The sequence below is a fragment of the Myotis nattereri genome (assembly GCF_964212035.1).
Source record: "Myotis nattereri genome assembly, chromosome: 3".
Lineage (NCBI taxonomy): Eukaryota > Metazoa > Chordata > Mammalia > Chiroptera > Vespertilionidae > Myotis > Myotis nattereri.
In genome coordinates, this window is record NC_138077.1 from 19,960,924 (window position 1) to 19,982,094 (window position 21,171).

At 38.5% G+C, this 21,171-nt stretch overlaps 1 protein-coding gene across 1 annotated transcript in view; it reads right to left on the minus strand.

Annotated features, from left to right (window-relative positions):
- The window catches only part of GPR149 (G protein-coupled receptor 149), a gene marked incomplete at both ends in the record, with an annotated part of 48,833 nt that continues 27,662 nt past the window's right edge, over positions 1-21,171 (minus strand). The window contains one exon of the mRNA XM_081087061.1: positions 1-573. Within this exon, the coding sequence (XP_080943187.1) occupies positions 1-573 (573 nt within the window). The remainder of the gene's footprint in view (positions 574-21,171) is intronic.

The window sequence follows — 21,171 nt, forward strand, 5'->3', positions numbered from 1 at the left end:
CTAGCTACCCTTGCTTTCTTCCTCTCTCTTCCTGTAAGCTTGATTTAACAACTGGATTTCCTCTTGGTAGCCATCCCTCTCTTGATGCTGCCTTTTACTGTTCTGCCTGTGTGCTTCAACGGTGTCTGGGATGGAGATGTTGATGTTACCATCAGGACTACTTGTGGGTAAAAAGAGAGAATACGAGGCTGTTTCTCCCAAGTCACATGAAACAAATCTGTTTTCTTTCCGTGAGTAGCGTAGGGATGGAGATCGGACCTGTGTGGAGGACTGGCTGATGTTGCTAATGATCGACACAGTGTCCAAGGCCTCTTCATTATCACAAATTTCAAGAACCTCCAAATGTATTTTTACACTGGTGTCCGCAAATGTGGATGGAGAATCTTCTGAGTTTGGTTCATGGCCAACACTTTTGGATCGATAGACTTCTATTTTCTTAGAGGCTGGGGTTATTTTCTGTCCTTCTGTGCTTACCTCATAAGTAGAAAGAGATAGTGTTTTCCCTGTAGGGGCCTGGAGAGACACCATCCCCTGGAACGCACACAAGGGAATGTCAAGGCCACCACCGGAACGCTGGGGACAAAAACGAAATGGTGATTATTGAAAACTAGTTTCTGAGATTAGGCCATTTAGAAAGTCGTTTTATTCATCAAAATGGTGATTTTTTGCCAATAGAGATCTATTTCCCTAGAAACCTTTCACAGATAAGGGCTTTAAATTCCACCATCATGCAGTTTGTTCTAGGTCAAATACAACATCTAAATGAGGGCAGTCAGGAACCTTTCTTTGAGGATATGGGAGATATTTCTACTGCCGAAAGCAAAATTTGTGTATTGATGGGCAGCAGTAGATGTTTTCAAGGGAAGAATATGAGCATAAAATTAAACGCAATTTATAATCGAGAATTGCTTTTATGTTTTTGCTAAATAGTCAGTAACATTGAGAGGTTTGCATAGATTGAAAGCACCCCAGTCCCCCTTAGAATGCCAGAGAGAACTATGATTCAGGTTAGGTACAAAAAATATTTCAATGGTTAGGTTTGCGCACACAAAAGAGGAACCAAGTTTCACTGAAACTGTGCTACAGTATGCTTATTTTTCCACAGAGAAATCACAATCGTTTAAGTAAACCCAGTGATCAGGAACTCCCTCAATATCTCTGCAAAAACTTGCCTAAAAATTTAAACCTTTTTATATTTAAAACTTTGTGTATTAAGCTCTTTTAAAAATTGTACTCACCGTTGAGAAATATTAAGAAATGAAAATAATACCAAATTTTATGATAGTCTGTACTTTATGTTGTTGATTCATACCTTTATTCTTTTAATGGGCTCCGTTTTTGATTACATGTTAGTCTCAGAAGAAGATATGCCAAACTACTAGAGCAGAGGTTCTCAAACCTAGGTCTCTAGATCAAGCATCATCAGTATCACCTTGTAACTTGTAAGAAATGTGATTTTTGAGCTCCATTCCACAACTACTTACTTAGAAACTCTGAGGGTGGAGCTCAGCAATCTATATTTTATTTAATTAATTAATTGATTTTTTTGTTAATCTTCACTTGAGGATATTTTTTTCATTGAATTTTAGAGAGAGTGGAAGGGAAGAAGGGAGAGAGAGAGAAAAACAAACAAACACTGACCAATCTGTACTTTAAATAAGTCTTCCGGGTGATTCTGTGGCATGCTGAGGCTTGGGATCCATTACTGCAACTAAAGAAATGACATAACCCTTTATTCATTCAAAAAGAAGGGGCTATAGGATGGTTAACCTATACTTTTATACATGTGTCCCCTGTAAAGCCTGGAGATACTAACTGAGGAGTGTTAAGAGTGTTGGCTTAAGAGAGTTTTTTCCTGTAGGGAAATTAGCATGAAGGCTCATGGTGTTTTGCCAATTTAGGATGCTCTATCTCCCCAGTGTGTCTGTGACTGTCCCAGTTTTAGCACTGAAATTCCAGTATCCCAGGAAATCTCTCTATTTCAAAGAAACCAGAATGGTGGGTCACCCTGTTAGCCATGGGCATTTTGTATATGGACCTACGAGTGGCTAGAGAAAGTGCAGGACCAGGGTCCTGCTATTGGTGAATAGTTTGGATTCTCACCTACTTGGAGAATTTTTACAGGAGGATGCCTCATGCCATCATGCCTCACTCCTTGCATTTAGGGACCATGAAAAGTACAGTCTAGGACATGTGAGACATGTCACTAGGCTTTCCGTTATTCCCTATGGAGAAATCTTGAGCTCTGTTTACCTAAAAGGGAACCTGGGAACCTAACTTGAGGGCCTTGTCCTTTCATAAACTTTGAAATCTTACACTGTAAAGCTCAGTTTACCCTTCTGCTGAGGCAAAGAACTTCACCAACTTCACATGTGTGATGTTGACTGAAGCAGGAGAGACAGAGGGACAATTCTTAGGTTCATTGCAGCACCAGAGAATTGTTTGAGTGGCAACAACTTTTGGCAAAGGAGAAGTGACTTTTATTTATTTTTTTATACATTCATTCATGAAACATTTGCCGAGTACCTATTATGTGCACTATCCTGAATTTAAATTGGTTGTACAGATATACTATAAGCTATACATATAATACATATCCTATATAATAAAAGCCTAATATGCAAATTGTCCCCTTGACTGGGAGTTCAGCCAGGGGGCAGGGCTGACTGCGGTGTTGGCAGGTGGCTGGTGGGAGGGCCCTCCCCCCCCCCCAGCCGGCAGGCAACAGCCGCTAGGGACCCTACCTGTGCAGGGATTTCATGCACTGGGCCTCTATATAAAGATTTACTATACTTGATTCAAAGACTTCACAGGTAATTGGGTGAGATAGATGTGAAGAAACAAAATAAAACTTTAAGTGTCTATTAGAGATAGGAACCAAGTTTTGTGGGTTTAAGTAAGGCATGACAACATCTGGTAGAAGATTTCATATAGGGTGGTATTTGAAATGGATATTAAGAATCAAGAAAAGATTTAGGCCCTGGCTAGGTAGCTCAGTTTCTTAAAGCACAGTCCTAAAATTCCAAGGTTGTGGGTTGGATTCCCGGTCGGGGCACATACAAGAAGCAACTAATGAATGTGTATAAATAAATGGAACAATAAATTGATATTTCTCTCTCACTCTCCTTTTCCTCTTTCTCTCTAAAATCAATCAATACATAAACATTAAAAAAAGAAAAAAGAGATGCCCTGGCTGGTTGTTCAGTGGTTAGAGCGTCGGTCTGCAGAGTGAAGAGTCCCAGGTTCCATTTCAGTCAAGGGCATGTGCCTTGGTTGCGGGCACATCCCCGGTGGAGGGTGTGCAGGAGGCAGCTGATTGATGTTTCTCTCTCATCAATGTTTCTGGCTCTCTATCTCTCTCCCTTCCTCTCTGTAAAAAATCAATAAAATATATTTAAAAAGAAAGAAAAGATTTATAGTTTTAAATTTACAGTTTTAAAAGACATTCTTTCGGAGTAATAAGTCATAAATTAAAGGGCCAACTTAAAGGTTTTCCATCCTGAGAAAACCTTTGTTATCAAAGTCAGAAATTTCTGTGTGTTTTTTTTTTTAAATCAAAATTGACAGACATTTATATAATCAGAAAATCTGACTGTCATTTAATAATGTGAATTATAAATACCCCGCACAGCCTTCTTTATTCTGAAAGCTAGTAACCTGAAAGCTGAACTTCCTTACATTACAATTTATTGGAAGAAGATAAAAAAACCCTACATCAGAACTTAAAAAATTATTTGTAAGTTTTCTCTTTGATATAGAATGTTGCATAAACAGAGTCCTATGGATTATTATATTTAAAAAAAGAAAAATGTGCCCAGCCACTGTGGCTCAGTGGTTGAATGTTGTCCTATGAACTAGGAGGTCAGGGTTCGATTCCCAGTTAGGGCACATCTTCAGGTTGCAGGTTCCATCCCCAGGAGGGGGTCTGCAGGAGGTAGCCAATCAATGATTTTCTGTCATCATTGATGTTTTTCTCTCTCTCTCCCTTTCCTTTCCTCTCTGAAGTCAATAAAAATATATTTAAAAAGAAAAAAAGAAAAATGTGATGAGAAAACTGAGTTACCAGTGCCAGCAGTATTGGCACATCTATTTCTAAAGCACACTTGTTAGAGCATCAACAGCATAACATGTCTTTATACCATATATCAACTTGAATCACTGATGAGCAGTTAATATAAAAGCAAATGTGATAAATAATTTTTGTGTGTGTCTGGTTTTATACATCCACATAATGCACATTTTAGTAACTCTCCCTTGCTAACCTTATCTTTAAACGAACAAACAAGCTTTACTGAGTTATCAAATGACAGCTCATTAAAATTGATATTTGAGAGTTGCATAGTGCCAGAGTTTTGCTAAGCATGAAGTCTCATTATTCTGAAATAGCACACTACATCTTTTTTATCAAAATTATTTTGTGACATCTTTTTTCTTTCATGCATGTTTATAATAGCTGAATATATGTGCTGACACATTGTGTATATATATGTACATGTAACACACTAGTAACATGAATATGAAATATACATATATTTTTCTGCAAATATTGAAACATTCTTATTTAAAATGATGGTCTCCATTTGAGAGTCATAAAAGTAAAAACACCGAGACAGATTATATAGAAACAGTTCTGAGCATATATCTTTATACTATTAATCCAAAATTGGCAAGTTAGTTTTAGCAAAATAGTACATTCACTTAAGGCTAATTCAGTAGTTTTAATTTTATTGGTTATGAAAGTAATGTTTAAGTTGTTTTGGTTTTAGATTTATGTAAGAAGTATTAGTGTAAGGTTTATGCCAAATGTTGTTTGTATGTCTTTAATCAAAATCAAGAATTTGATTCAACAAGTTCATAAAAAATGTTTCCTTTAAAAGAGACTATTATTTAAGTTAGAGAAACATTGCGTTAGTGGAGGGAAAATAGGAGCTTGGACTAAGGGAGTAGGAATAGGGATAGAGATTCAGGGAGGGACCTGACAGAATTTGAGTAAAATCAGCAGAATTTTCCATCTCTTTCAGGATATGGAGGGAGGGCTAAAATGGAGAGAAATCAGAAGCTGTGAGAACAGACATTCAATTACTATTAAGTGCTAGCACTGGGCTAGCTGGTAGGCCTGTAGCAAGAATGAAAAGGCTTTCAGGTCTTAAGAGCCCATAGAATACAGAAATAATGAAGCTCGTAAACAATTACATTTTCCTGTGATTCATGCTACAGTAGATCCAAGCTGAAAAATTGTGAGAATGTGGAATAATAGCACTTAACCGAGGTGGAGGGAGGGAAAAGGAGGCTTAAGAATCCTTCCCAGAGCAGAGCTCAATGTTTACAGATGAGTAAAAATACCATTTTAAGTTATAAAAGTAAATTGTAAAATAATATTAATAGTATGATCCAGTTTTCTTGTAGAAAAACACCTACCAGAAATGAATCCAGTAAATTATATGTTTACAGGCATAAAAAAGATAGATACAGAGGCATACACATATACATATTGTAGGCATAGGAAAAGGTTTGAAAAAACTTTTTTCTTGAAGTAGATGGGGAAGGATTTCAACATTTATATTTTACTAGAGGCCTGGTGCACGAAACTTGTGCATAGGAGAGGGCGGTCCCTCAGCCCAGCCTGCATCCTCTTGCAATCCGGGACCCCTCGGAGGGTGTCCGACTGCCAGCTTAGGCCTGATCCCTGCAGTCAGACACCCAGCAGTCGGACATCCCTCTCGCAATCTGGGACCGCTTGCCCCTAACTGCTCGCCTGCCTGCCTGCTCAGTGTGCATCATAGCGACTGGTCATTCCAGTCATTCCACCATAATGGTCGCTTTGGCATATATATATATATATATATATATATATATATATATATATATATAAATTATATGCTCCTGCTGATGACTTTGCTTATGGAAATTGGTTAGGTAATAGAGGGGGCAGAGAATATAAAATATTACTAGAGGTCATCAAGATACAGGGGTAGAGTAATGAGTGTGGGTTGCCTATGATGGTAGTCAACCTCAGAGTTCAGTTTGGTAGTCAGTTTGGTGTTTGTGTTGCTTTTGGGATTTGTGCTGTGTTTGGGATTTGTTTTGCATTTGGGGTTTGTGAACATTCTATATTTGGGTTTGTGCTATTTTTAGGTTAGGAGAAAGGAGACAAACCAGATGGAGAAAAATAATTATCAGAAAGGAAAAAGGTCCTCCGGCCCTAGCCAGGCAAAAATTTATAGCACCTTCACAGTGGCCAGGGTCTCTATTAGATTCTCCGCACTTATTTTATTGAAAAAGTGTTATAAACATTTGAGTCTAAGAAGCTGTCAATGTTAACATTAAGTTAAAATAAACAGAGAATTCCATTTCAAAAAAAAAATAATTATAGTACTTGAGTCACAAGCTGCAATGTAGCCTATAGATTTGCAAACCATTGATAAAGTTCAAGAACAATTTCAAAAAAAGACCAAAAGTAAAAAGCAATAAAACCTAATGAGAAAATTAACATTATTTGTAAGAAGGAGATAATATAAAAAACCATTAATATTGGTTTAGTTTATTTTTATCTTTGTACTGAGGTGAACAGTGTCCCCTCCAAAGTTCATCTCCACCTACAGCCTGTGAGTATGACCTCATTTGGAAATAAGGTCTTTACAGATATAATCAAATTAAGATAAAGTCATACTGGATTAGGGTGAACCCTAATTTCAGTGATTCCTCTTCTTTTAAGGAAAGAGAAAATTGGACATAGACTGACACTGGGAAGATGGACATGGAAAGGAGACAGCAGTTGGAGTTACGCTGTCATAAACCAAGAAGAAAGGATCCTCTCTTAAAGCCTCAGAGGAGTAAGGCCCTGCCTACACCTTGATTTTAGACTTCTGACCTCCAGAAATGTGAGTCAATAGCTTTCTGATGTTTTAAGCTATCTAAGTTTGTGGTGATTTGTTATGGTTGCCCCAGGAAACTAATGTAATGTCTCATGCAAAATATTACTAAAACACATATGTAAATAGACATTTTACAGAGTTTGATAACTGCCCATTTTCTTCTGGAGATTAGAATTGTGGCATTTCTGTTAAATCCACACAGACTGAAATCTCCTTAAAGGAAGATTCCTTGTTGCTCTGTATTTTTTCTGCTATCTATCACAGTGGCTGGCATGTGGCAACCCCTTAAAAATATGTGTTAGCCTGGAAGGTGTGGCTCAATGGTTGAATGTCAACCCATGCACCAAGAATGACCAGTTCCACTCCTGGTCAGGGCACATGCCTTGGTTGCAGGCTCGAGTTCCAGTAGGGGGCATGCAGGAGGCAGCCATCTATATTGATTTTTCTCTCTCATCGATGTTTCTATCTCTGTCCCTCTCCCTTCCATTTTCTTTCCAAAAAAAAGGCAATAAAAATATAATTTAAGAATATGTATTTAGTTAGGTGAATAAATGTGTGCATGACAATGAATCTGAAACAATGACTTTGTAGGCTTTTTAGATTCCATATTTTAACTTCCTAAAGCATAAAAAATAAGATAATATTTTAAAAATGTTGCTGCTTAAAATTCATTTTTTATATTTTAACAGTGCTATGCATTAAATGATAATAGTTACAAGTACATCAGAAGAACATATAAAAACCTATTTTTTAAGAAAAATAAAATAGAATATTAGGGGACTGAATTGTGTGCAAAAGTTTAGTGCATGATAAAAAAATGATAGCTTCAGAGAACATAAAACTTCTCATTTAGTACTCTTTGCTTTCTTTCCACTTGAAAGTCAATGAATTAGCATAAACTGTTGGGAATAATGACAATCCATTATTGTTGTATTCCTGAGTGTAGGTGGCTGGAAGCTTTTTTGTTTGAAAATGAAAAGCAGTCTCTAAATCTCAGAAATGCTTCAGGAGGAGAAAGCATGCCATGTAAACACATTAGCACAAATAATCTGCTCTGATAATTGATTCAGACTGACTGGCCTTGGGTATATTGAATCTTTTTTCTTCTTCACTTTAAGCCTCCAGGTGAATTCAGAGTGAAATTACAATATAAAAGAGTTGCTCCAAAATTTTCTCCTAACATGATGAAGTATGCTGTTGATTATCTAAATCATTCAAGAAAAACATATTGGGATAACACATAGGATCCTAGCAATCACCAGAGATCATGCAGTTTTAGTTTCTCATTTGATATTGGGAGAACTGACAGCCCTGGATGGGAACTGCTTGCGCAGGGTCACATCTATACATATAAAAGACTAAGCGGCTGTTACAACCGAACAACCGAAACGACCGGTCAACCAGTTGCTATGACATGCACTGACCACCAGGGGGAAGACACTCAATGCAGGAGCTTCCCCCTGGTGGTCAGTGCTCTCCCACAGAGGGAGCGTTGCTCAGCCAGGAGCTGGGCTCATGGGTGGCGAGCACAGCTGCAGCGGCAGGAGCCTCTTCCTACTGAGCAATGGTAGAAGGTACAGCAGGCCAGGATGAACGCAAGCGGTGCCCAGCACTGGCTCGGGCTCCTCCCTGGCCATGTGCTGCTTGGCACACTGCTACATCCTTCGGGAGATGTTTGACTGCCAGTTTAGGCCTGATCCCTGCAAGCCAGGGTTGCTGCAAGAGAGCGCAGGCCAGGCTGAGAGCCCTCCCTCCCCTGTGCATGAATTCGTGCACCGGGCCTGTAGTAGGTAATAATATCAGGACTGGTACCAGGTCTCAAGTTTCTTAACTCCAAGTTAAGTGCTCTTTCCACTGCATCATGCTGTCACTTTATAAGAAATCTGCCTTAGCCCTAACCGGTTTTGTTCAGTGGATAGAGTGTCGGCCTGCGGACTCAAGAATCCCAGGTTCGATTCCGGCCAAGGGCATGTACCTTGATTGTGGGCACATACCCAGTAGGGAGTGTGCAGGAGGCAGCTGATCGATGTTTCTCTCTCATCGATGTTTCTAACTCTCTGTCCCTCTCCCTTCCTTTCTGTAAAAAAATAAATAAAATATATTTAATAAAAAAAGAAAAAGAAATCTGCCTTAGCCAAGAGTGGATCATGGATTTTCTGCCCTGGAAACTAGAATTCTGTTATTAACTCATGAGCAATTCAAGAGACTGACAATTTTAATATAAATTAAGATCATACAGATTATCTCTAGATGATTTGGGTAACTTAGGCATGTAAAAGTACAGTACTTTGAGTAATAAGTCATGTTGACCATCTAAGGTGGTTTGGGAGATAAGAGACAGGAACACTTAAAAAATAGCAGGGAGAACAAGAACTTTGTGAAATAAACAATTCACTAGATTTTTAATAATTTACTTTTGGAATTTTATTTTCATATATTCAACTCCCAAATATTCCTGTATCATACTGTCACCTTCATTTAAACGTTTAATAAACCTATGTTTGCCCCACCCTGTACATTTTCTTATATACTTTTCACATCAACCATATAAAATAGAAACACTCCTCATCCCAATATTGTAGATGACATAATTGAGTCATAGGGAGATAACTCAAGTTAGTAAATGTCATAGTCAAATCCAAATCAAGGATAATCTGCTCTTAGCTGTTCTGCTCTTACTTCAAGTCATAGTGTTGGCAGATAAAATATGAATAACACCTCACTCTCCTAATCTACCTAGAACCTGCAAAGTCCTATGGGAACAAGAGAGTGAAGTACTGCTATAGAGTCACATACACCTACCTGCCTTTGAACTCAGTTGAGCCCCTATCCCTGTAATCCTTACCTCTCCAAGCTTCAGTTATGTCACTTGCAAAATAGGAAGAATAAATGAGCTCATACATGTTAAATGATTAGTTGAGTGCTTCACACAAAGTGCTCCATAAGTAATAGCTATTATTGGGAGGTGAGAGAGGAATCCATGACGTTTTTGAGATTTTCAGTGCTAGTGTCTACTAGCAGTAGTTGATATAAGGAGCTTAGGAGGATATAGGTAATGTAATGTTACTTTTAAAATCTTCACGTACTATTCAGGCAGCATATTCCTCTGCCCTATTTTATTCTAATTGTCTAAATATACAAAATAAAAGCCAATGATTACTGGAGTGGATTAAAACATGACCTGACTATATACTGTCTACACAGAACTCTCTTCCAATGTAATGATAGAGGCAGGCTGAAAGTAAAAGGATGGAAAAAGATATAGCATGAAAGCATCAATCAAATAAAGCAAAAATGGCTATATTAACATCAGATAAATTAGACTACAGAGCAAAGAAAATTACTAGAGACAGGAAAGATTATTATATAATGATAAAAGAATCTATCTACCAAGAAGACAGTAATTCTGTGTATATGTCAAACAACAGAGCGGCAAAACATGTAAAGCAGACTGCAAAAGAGAAATAAAGAAGTGGTCAAATTCACAGTTATAGCTGTAGACTTCATTACCTTTCTCAATATAGATGCAGATATCCTTAACAAATATTTGCAAATGGTATTCAGCAGTCAATAACAAGAATTATACTCTATGACTATGTTGGGTTTATTCCAGAACTACAAGGCTAGTTTCTATATTCAGAAGTAAGTTGATGTGATCCACCATATTAATAGGCTGAAGAAGAAAAATCACATAATTATATGAATCGATGCAGAAGAACTATTTGACAAAATTCAACATCCATTTATTATGAAAGAACACTAGGAATAGAGAGTAAGTACCTCATCTTGATAAAGAGCATCTATAAGGATGCTAACCACTAACATTATCCTTAATGGTGAGACACTCCTTTCACTTAGGATCAAGAGCAAGGCAAGGATGTCAGTTCTTACCACTCCTAGTCAGCATAGTGCTGGAAGTTCTAGACAGTGAAATAAATCAAGAAAAGGAAATTAAAGGAACACATATCAGAAAGGAAGAACTAAAACTGTTAATAATACTTACAGATGATATGATTGTTCATAGTATAAAATCCCAAGGAATTTACACAAACTCCTAGAATTAATAAATGAGCTAGTAAAAGTTGTCTATAAGTTAAACTTCCAGAGTCATTTGTATTTCTATATAGCAGTTAACATATGGACATCACAATTGAAAATACCGTACCATTTATAATCGCTTAAAAAGTGAAATACTTAGGTATTAGTCTAACAAACCTGTATAGTACTTATATGCTGGGTACAATATCATTTATGAAAGAAATGAAAGATCTGAATAAATGGAGAAACATCATGTACATGGACTGAAAGACCCGACATAGTAAAGATGTCCTCCCCAAATTGATATATGAGTTTAATGTAATTCCTATTAAAATCCCATCAAAATTTTTTTTTGCATATATTCACATGATTATTCTAAAATTTCTATTCAAGAATAATTAGTTCCCCCAAATGGGTATAGTGGGAGTAATAAGTCTACCTAACTTCAGTTTAGCTACAATAATCAAGACTGTGTTATTGGTGGAGGGGGTAGATCATAGATCAATAGAATAGAAAAGAGAACCCAGGAGTGGTAGACCCACACATATATGCCCAACTGCTTTTTAACAAAGGTGCAAAAACAATTCAATAGAGAAAAGGTAGCCTTTTAAACAAATGGTGCTGGAGCAATTGGATATCCATAAGCAAAAAAATTAACCTAGAACTAAGTTTCATACTTTATTCAAAAATTTACTCAAAATGGATCATAGGCTTAAATGTAAAACTATAAAACTTTTATTAAAAACGTAGGATAAAACCTTTGAGATCAAGGGCTTGGCAAAGAGCATGATCCATAAAAGGAAAGTTTATAAATTAGACGTCATTAAAATTAAAAACTTTCGTTCTGTGCAAATGCAGATTCTGATTCAGCATGTCTGTGGTGAGACTCTGCACTTACTAAAAGCTTTCAAATGATCCTGAGGCTCCTGGACCACACTTTGAGTAGCAAAGCACATATAACCTGTAAGCCTCCTTATAATACAAATATTATATAATTTTGTGGGTAAATGGATTTTATTTTATAGTGTTAGCGATGCAGAGAAGTAGAGAAAAGAATTCAAGTTCAGTTGAAGGAATAATAGAAGTTCCCTAAAGCCAATTTATAGCTGAATAGAATTGAAAACAAAGTTTTATCTTTTCAAATACCTGTAATATATTCTGATGCTTTTCAGATGACATCTATTGCAAATGATGAACCATTCTGATAAATAATCTGATAAAAATAAGTTTCAGCATGAATTTTTATTCTACATTGATCTTATGGCCAAAATATAACCTCCTAAAATGAATATAGCACTGCACATTTAAATTATTTTTTATTTATGGAAAATCATATTCTCATATTTTCAGTTCATACTTTTTAAAATTTTATCTGAGCCCATGAGCACAAGCATCAAGGCTATAAGAAATACGGTGGGAATTTTGAATTTAAGTGTGTTGTTCTTGAGAATATTGGATAAGTTTTTCCATTCTCTGGTGTAATAGATGCTAAATCTGTTATTTCTAATAATGACATTTCAACTCAGATATGATATATATATATATATTTATTTTCATGTGTTGCTAATTATTTTTCTAACAAAATAGAGAATAAATTGTACCTTGAAATAAAGCATGCATTGATTTTATTTAGAAAAATATGATTTTTATAGAAATAAATGAATCCTAATAAAGGAAAGTTTTCATCATATAATTTCACTTACAGGTGGAATCTAAAGAACAAAATGAACAAAACAGAAACAGACTCATAGACAGAGAACAGACTGACAGTTGTCAGAGGGGGTTGAGAAAGAAAGCTGAAGGGATAAAGCAGTACAAATTAGTAGTTACAGAATAGTCACAAAGATGTAGATTACAGCATATGAAATATAATCAATAATTTTGTGATAACTCTTTATGGGGCCAGGTGGGTACTTGAAGCATCAGAGGGACCTATCTGTAAAGTAAATGGTTATCTAACCACTTTCCAGTATATATGAAACTAATACAAAATAATACTGAATGAAAATGAAGTGAAATAGTTTTTTATCTTAATAATAAACAGTCATTCAGTTGGGTATTGTATCAGTTCGGAATATACTACTGAAAATGGTTGTATGAAAAAATTTTCTCATACTTCATTGACCAGGATTAGATCAGGAATGAAGACATATTTTCATTTGTAACACAGTTTCAAAAAATAAATACAATTGTTTTTGGTAATATTACTCTTACCCTAGAAAAGATGTTAAATTCATGTTAGTGTTATTTGTAAAAATATAGAAAACAAAATTGTTTTTATCAGACAGCATAATATAGTAAAAAGATCAAACCCCAAAAAATTTATGGAGACAAATAGTTGACTAAGAATATCCTGGGAGAGGGGATGGTGATAGATTAAGAGTAGGTGGGCACATGGGAATCTAATTGGTATAAGAAAAATATTTTAAAGTGGATTTATGGTGATGATTATACAACTTGGTAAATTATTGACTTGTACATTTGAAATGGCAGAATTATATAATATGTAAAATATTCCTCAATAAAGTTATTTTTAAAGAGCATTTCAGTGACATTCAGGAGACCCTGAAATACAGTACATGCTCTGACACTAAATAAATAGGTCTATAGTGAGTACACTAAGGATAACTTTCATGTGACTATAATTGTAAGAATTTTAATCTGTTTTGAAAAAAGAATCATTCAACACTATGTAGCCTATATGGATATAACAAATTATATAAATTAATGGGATTTTCTTCTAATTTTTTTCAAAATTACATTTTTAGCAAAGTAGTGACAAAATTCTCTAGCTTTCTTTTATATATTTTATCTAAAAAATTATTTGATAAGTCTAATATTTATACCTCTAAAAGAAGACAATACATGCCATTGGACACTGGTGGTTTTTAGTCAGTATAGCTAAGCTGGGAATTCCATTCTTAAGGATCCCCTTCCTTGAATGCTTCCAGGTTGGAATTGATCAAGACAGGGACTTGCTCAATATTTGGAAGGTGGAAACAGAGCAGTGGCCAGAACCATCTAAAGCTCTTTTCACAGGCAGATTCAGAGACAGAAGAGTGCCTGGCAAGAACAAGCATGTCATCTACCTCTCCTGCTCCTCATCTGGTGTTTCTTCCTGATTACTGGGATTTTGACCAGCAATGGCCTTGATCTACATCCAGATACTTGGCTGTGAAGCCACAGAGGTTGTAGTTTATTCAGAGGCAACAGTTTTTCATAGACATCTACACAAATTCCCCCTTCATATTCTTACTTTGGTGGCTGGACATACTTGGCATTCTCAAGTTGACTGATTAGTAACTTCATCTTTGACCCTCCAACTTCTTAACCAGACCTTCACTTCCCCAGCTTTCCCCATAATTCTGAATGAGTCTCTTATCCCATAACAGTCATAGTGCTTCTGTTCCTCTGACTAAATACAAAATGCTGCAAAATGAAAGAAAACCGCCAACTTTAATAGTAAAAAAAACAATGCAGTGATTTTTAATTAATTAAAAAACCCAAATGCACTTATGGGTGAAGGTGGTTGAATATAGTTCAGCCACAGAATCTCATCCTATCTAATAAAAGAGAAACATGGTAATTAGCCATATGTCCGCTACCTTCCCATTGGCTAATCAGGGTGATATGCAAATTAACTGCCAGCCAAGATGGCGGCCGTCAGCCAGGCAGCTTGAAGCAAACATGAGGCTTGCTTGCTTCAGTGACAGAGGAAGCCAACGTTTCCCACCTGCCTTGCCGGCCTCTGAGCTTGCAGTTTGAAACATTGTTACAAATATAGAAGCTAAACAAAACCCCAGAAACTTGCTTTCAGCTAGCCGGGATCTCAGAGCTGGAGTTGAAACAGTGTTTTGATTATAGAACCCAAACAAACCAGATACCTTCTTTCAGCAGCAGAGGCCTCAGAGCTGGAGCCAAGCCTCAGAGCTAAAGCTGGCCCAGAATTTAAAAAAAAAGAAAACAAGGAGCGGTTGGAAGCTTCAGTCACCTGCCAGCCTGAAAACAGCCCTCAGCCCCTCACCCAGACTGGCCAGGCACCCCAGTGGGGACCCCCGCCCTGAAGGGGGTGTGACCAGCTGCAAACAGCCATCAGCCCCTCACCCAGGCTGGCCAGGGACCCAAGCGGGATCCCCACCCTTATCCAGGACACCCTTCAGGGCAAACCAGCCAGCCCCCACCCGTGCACCAGGCCTCTATCCTATATAGTAAAAGGGTAATATGCCTCCCAGCACTGGGATCAGTGGAGCCACGAGGCCTCCCGGCACCAGGATCAGCATGACAGGGGGCAGCGCCCAAACCCCCTGATTGCCCTGCGGCTCTGTGTGTGACAGGGGGCGGGGCCACAACCTCCCTATCCGCCCTGATCTGTTCATGACAGGGGAAGGCGCCCCAACCCCCTGATCAGCCCTGCTCTGTGCCTGATACGGGGGAGCTCCCCAACCTGCTGATTGCCCTGTGGCTCTGTGTGTGACAGGGTGTGGTGCCCCAACCCCCCCAATGGGCCCTGCCCTGTGTGTTATGGGGTAGAGCCATAACCTCCCCATCAGCCCTGCCCTGAGTGTGACAGGGTGCAGTGCCCCAACTCCCCTATCGGCCCTATTCTGTGAGTGACAGGGGGGAGCTCCTCAACCCCCTGATCGGCCCTGCTCTGTGCGTGACAGGGGGGAGCTCCCCAACCCCCTGATCGGCCCTGCTCTGTGCGTGACAGTGGGGAGCTCCCCAACCCCCTGATTGGCCCTGCTCTGTGCATGGCAGGGGGTGGCGCCGCAACCTCCCCATTGACCCTGCCTTGAGTGTGACAGAGGGCGGTGCCCCAACCCCCCAATTGGCCCTACCCTGAGCGTGACTGAGGGTGGCATCATAACCTCCCGATCCGCCCAGCTCTGTGCATAACAGTGGGTGCCGCCCCAACTCCCCAATCAGCCCTGCTCTGAGCCCGACCAGGGGCTGCACCTAGGGATTGGGCCTGCCCTCTGCCACCTGGGAGCAGGCCTAAGCCAGCAGGTCGTTATCTCCCGAGGGGTCCCAGACTGCGAGAGGGCACAGGCCGGGCTGAGGGACCCCTCTCCCCCCGAGTGCACAAATTTTTGTGTACTGGGCCTCTAGTTCAATAATAAAATGAAGGGGGAAAAAAAAGCAGCCATGGATTCAAGCAGCCACCAAATAAAGAGAGCACTAAGCCTCATGCATAAGCTTCTAAAAGTAGTGGCTTCAAAAAGAAACAAAAGATTCACCCACTTCCATAAGTAGTTGTATAGAAAGAAGGGTGATATTCTTAAAAATATCCAAGAATTCTGGCATATAGACTCCATTTTGGCAAGAGGGGATTTGGAGCATTGGTTCTTAAAATATACAGATAGTCAAAACTATTTTCATAATGCTAAAGCTAAATTATTTGCCATTTTCATTATGTTGACATGTTCACTGATGGTGCAGAAGCAATGACGAAACTGCTGGTACTTCAACATGAATCAAGGTGGCTGCACCAAATTCTACTAATAGACATTGTATATTTCATTACTACACATACGTGCATGTGCGCACACACACACAATCCAGTTTCACTTGAGAATGTCCTTGATGAGGTGATTGTTATTATTACCCCCATCTTATAGGTGAGATAACTGAAATACAGAGATCTTAAGTACCTTTTCAAGGTTAAACAGATAACAAGTGGTAGATAAGAGATTCTAATCTGGGCAGTATGGCTCCTGAAAAAAAATTATACAATCTAATCCATTCATTCACTGTATTTTTATTGAGTACCTAATATGAGCCAGACACTATTCCAGGGACTGGGATTATAAAATAGTTTTCCTTCCTTTCTTTCTTCCTTTCATCTTTCCTTCCATCCATCTATCTATCTATCTTTCTCTCTGTATATGTGCACAGAGAGCTGTGTTTCTTTCTAGGTAGTATAATTTTAGGTTATTTGCCTCTCTCTTCTTTGGTACTTTTATGTATTGTTTGATTTTAAAAAATAGTGAGCATATGTTATTTTTATAAAAATAATGAAGTCATTGTTAAGACAAAACCTAACACAACTGATTTTGGTTTTGAAGAAAACATCAAGTAAAATTTCAAATCTTAAACTCAAAGGAGTATGAAAAGACTGCTTTGTTCTTTTGTCTCACACTTAAATTTTCTTTCTTCTCATGACTTACAAAGCAATAGGACAAGAACTGTGGAAATTGTTTTCTAAGGCTGATTTAGAAGGCAAGGTCTCCAAAATCTTCCCATCCCACACAGCAAACACTATAGTAGTTCTTTTAAAAATATTATTACAAAGGTTCTTTAGAAAAATTAAATAAAAATCATAGTGATATTATTGGATCTCAAAAAAAAAGAGAATGCTAATGATGCAGTTATACATAGAGCATGAGCCATATGCACACTCTGGGAAATTAACCACTTGCTTTCAGTGGAAATGGGTTCTGTGAAAGTAAAAAGGGTATACTTGACTAGTCTTTTTATTCCTATGGAAAGAATAATCCTATATAATAAAAGGGTAATATGCAAATCAACTGAACGGCGGAACAACTGGTTCCTATGACGTGCACTGACCACCAGGGGGCAGACACTCAATGCAGGAGCTGCCCCCTGGTGGTCAGTGCGCTACCACAGGGGGAGCGCTGCTCAGCCACAAGACAGTTTTTCCAGTTTATAAAATCCTTTCTTGTCTGCTGGGGTCCACCCGCAGTGGGTCCAGGGGTTCCCAAAGGCGTAGACGGAGTCGGCGAAGAAGGAATGACACGGAGACAGCGTTCAGTTGATCAGCAGCCTAGCCAGGATCTCCAGCCAAGTTCTGGTCTCGATCTCCAGAGGGGTTCTGCTTAGGATCTCCAGCCAGGTTCTGTGTCCATGGTCTCTTGCTAGGTTCTCCAGCCAGGTTCTCCAGGTTCTCCAGCCAGGTTCTGTAGCCATGTTCCCTCGCTAGGTTCTCCAGCCAGGTTCTGTCCAGGTTCTCCAGCCAGGTTCAGTCACCAGGTTCTAGTCAGGTTCTCTTGCCAATTTCTGTAGTCAGGTTCAGTCCAGGATCTTTTGCTATGTTCTCTCGCTAGGTTCTGTCTCTAGGTTCTGAGGCCAGTTTCTGTCCAAGATCTTTTGCCATGTTCTCTCCAGCGAAGTTCTTCTGTCTCTAGAGAACGTTCTGTGTAGGTTCTGTGCCAATTTCTGTCTCTCTTGGTTCTGTCTTCTTACATCTGTATTTATACCAGTTGATTCCAATCCTATCAATCTCTATTTCAAAGGTTAGGGCGTTTCTTATCTCCATTCCAGGGAGTAAAGATTATGTAGCTTAAGCATGATTGTTCATAGTTAAAGTGATTAATTACCCACCTGGCATTTAGTTAAGAGGTTTTATTCCCTCCCTAACTTCAGGGGAAAATCCCTACCTGGGGAAACAACCTTTCTCAGAGACCTTGGTTAAAACACATAGTGCCAAGAAGGTGAGCAAACATATTAAGAACAGTATGCCATGTATGCCAGGTCCCTTGGAACAGCAAGCATGGACTGGCTCCCGGCACTTGTCATATGTGTTTATATTTGTCAGAATTGATCATCAGATTTTGTTGTTGTTATTCAAGGAAATATGGTCACTGTATACTTTAGGAATACACATGATGAGAACAAGAGATAGAGTTCATCCTGCCTTCCACCTTCTTGTATACAAGGGCTAAAGAGAATGAACATGGCTTGGTTCCAGGATTCTGTATTCTTTTCTGCTTTTCTCTGCACTCTTTGTTTTACGCATCTACACCTTAACTCTTCTGCACCAGAATGTGTGTGGGATTTCAGAAAACAATAATGATCCATGGAGAGAAGTAGATGTCTAGTCATTTCTTTATTCTTAGTGCTTAAGACAGTTTTTGCCATGGAGTAGTCCCTTAATAAATATTTATCAAATGAATGAATGAAAAGGAAATGGAAGAAGCAATTTTAATCTTTCTAATAGAAGAATAGGGTGGGGGGAAAGCTGCTATGGAAAAAAAAACACAACTCCTAAAGAAAATGACTTTTAGGGTGATTAGAGTTGTTTGGTCAGTTTTTAAAAGTCTGAGCTCTTTAACAGCTTGTCCACATAGTGAAAGAGACTCACACAAGTCTTAACATTCTCCAAGAGTCCCAAATGGTCAGTGATTGGAGTAAGGGCTCTAGTTCCTCATAACACCCAGGAATGAAGCAGTTTTCCAGACTTATACCAGTCTTGGTCAAAATGCACAAAAGTGAATATCATAATATTTTTTATAACAAAGGAGAGGATTACTGACATACCAAATTTATTTGGATTAGTGTGTATAGCCCAGGGGGCATGTTTTAAAAATTTATTTATTTTTTATTTCAGAGAGGAAGGGAGAGGGAGAGAGAGATGGAAACATCAGTGATGAGAGAGAATCATTATTGGGCTGCCTCCTGCATGCCCCCTACTGGGGATCGAGTCTACAACCAGGGCATGTTCCCTTGACCGGAATCAACCGCCTGACCCTTCAGTCCACAGGCTGGTGCTCTATCCACTGAGCCAAACCAGCTAGGGCCAGGGAGCAAGTTTTAATAGAAGAAACAATTCATGGCAAATCTTAGGAAGCAATGAAAGATTGAAAAGCAGTCAACTGCTGGATTATCTCTTACTTTTGTGGTACCATCATTGGAAGTGCATCTTCAATTCTCAGAGAAACACGTGGAATGGGCCGAGCAAACTTACTGGCATTTCCAACAAACCACCCAACCTTCCTAACAGAATACTATTGCAGAGGCACTTAATAGGCTTGTTCTCTCCAGCTAGCCTTCCAAGTCTTACATAATGTGGTACAGTTCGGGCAAAGAGAAATATTTAGAACTAGGTATTTAGCAGCTTTGGACAGAGGTCTGTTTCTGGAGATTCTAATATCCTGTGCTCCTTAGGAAATATTAAATATGAAATTTCAATTCAAATGTTCACCCAAGGGTCACTTTTTATTATTGCTGGCTTCCTTTCCTTTGAGTAAACTATCTGTTAATACACAATTTTATTTTTGTTACATAGGAAACATTACCTTAAAAATTAATAAATGATTTAAAAACATTTTGTCCTCAATAGTTGCATGCCAAAATATTACATTGTGTGAATATTGTATTTTTTCAAATGACTTCCATCATTTTAAAAGTTTTTTTCCTCTCTATTGAACTCTATTCAGTACCATCAACAATGCTCACCATAGGGCTCTGTGTAGGTATTAAATCTATATAAATTTCGGTCCAAAATACCTTTAGGCTAGTTTGTTTTCTTGAAACTAGGACATTATTTTCACCAGAGGACTATATGTGGCAGAATGTTAATGTTTAACATGCTGAATGGATCTGAATACTGAGAATTATCATGAACCATATTATATTTTCTCATAAATCATAAAGTTCATTCCTTTTTATTGCCAAATAGAATCCCATTGTATGGGTAAACCTCAGCTTTTATTTATTCTCTACTTGATGGACATTTGTACTGTTTACAGTTTGGGGCTATTATGAATAGTGCTTCAAGAATATATGTTTTTATTTCTCTTGGGTATAATCCTAGGAGCAGAACTGCTGGGTTGTATCTAGATATGTAAAAGCCCAGCGACCGGAACAACCAGAACAACTGGTGGCTATGACATACACTGTGGCAGCTAAACAGCCTGATCTGGGTCCCAATTGCCCCCCTCCCTGTCCCCGAGCACCACCGTCCCCCCTTGCCCGCCCGGCCCAACCCCACCCGTGCACAAATTTGTGCCCTGGGCCTCTAGTAAGTTTATATTTAACATTTTTGGAAACTACCAAACTTTTTTCTAAGATGGGCATACAATTTCACATTCTACCAGTATTGTTCCAATTTCTTTTTATCCTCGCTAATACTTATTACTGTCTGTCCAGTTGATTGCAGCCATTTTAGTGGGTGTGTAGTGGTATGTCATTGTGGTTTTAATTTGCATTTTTTTCCTAATGATGTTGAGGATATTTTTTATATTTTTAAATTGAGTGTGTGGTTTTTTTTTTTGTTTGAATTGCTGTATTTTATTTTTTTTAAATATATTTTATTGATTTTTTACAGAGAGGAAGGGAGAGAGATAGAGAGTTAGAAACATCGATGAGAGAGAAACATCGATCAGCTGCCTCCCGCACATCCCCCACTGGGGATGTGCCCGCAACCCAGGTACACGCCCCTGACCGGAATCGAACCTAGGACCCCTCAGTCCGCAGGCCGACGCTCTATCCACTGAGCCAAACCAGCTTCGGCTGAATT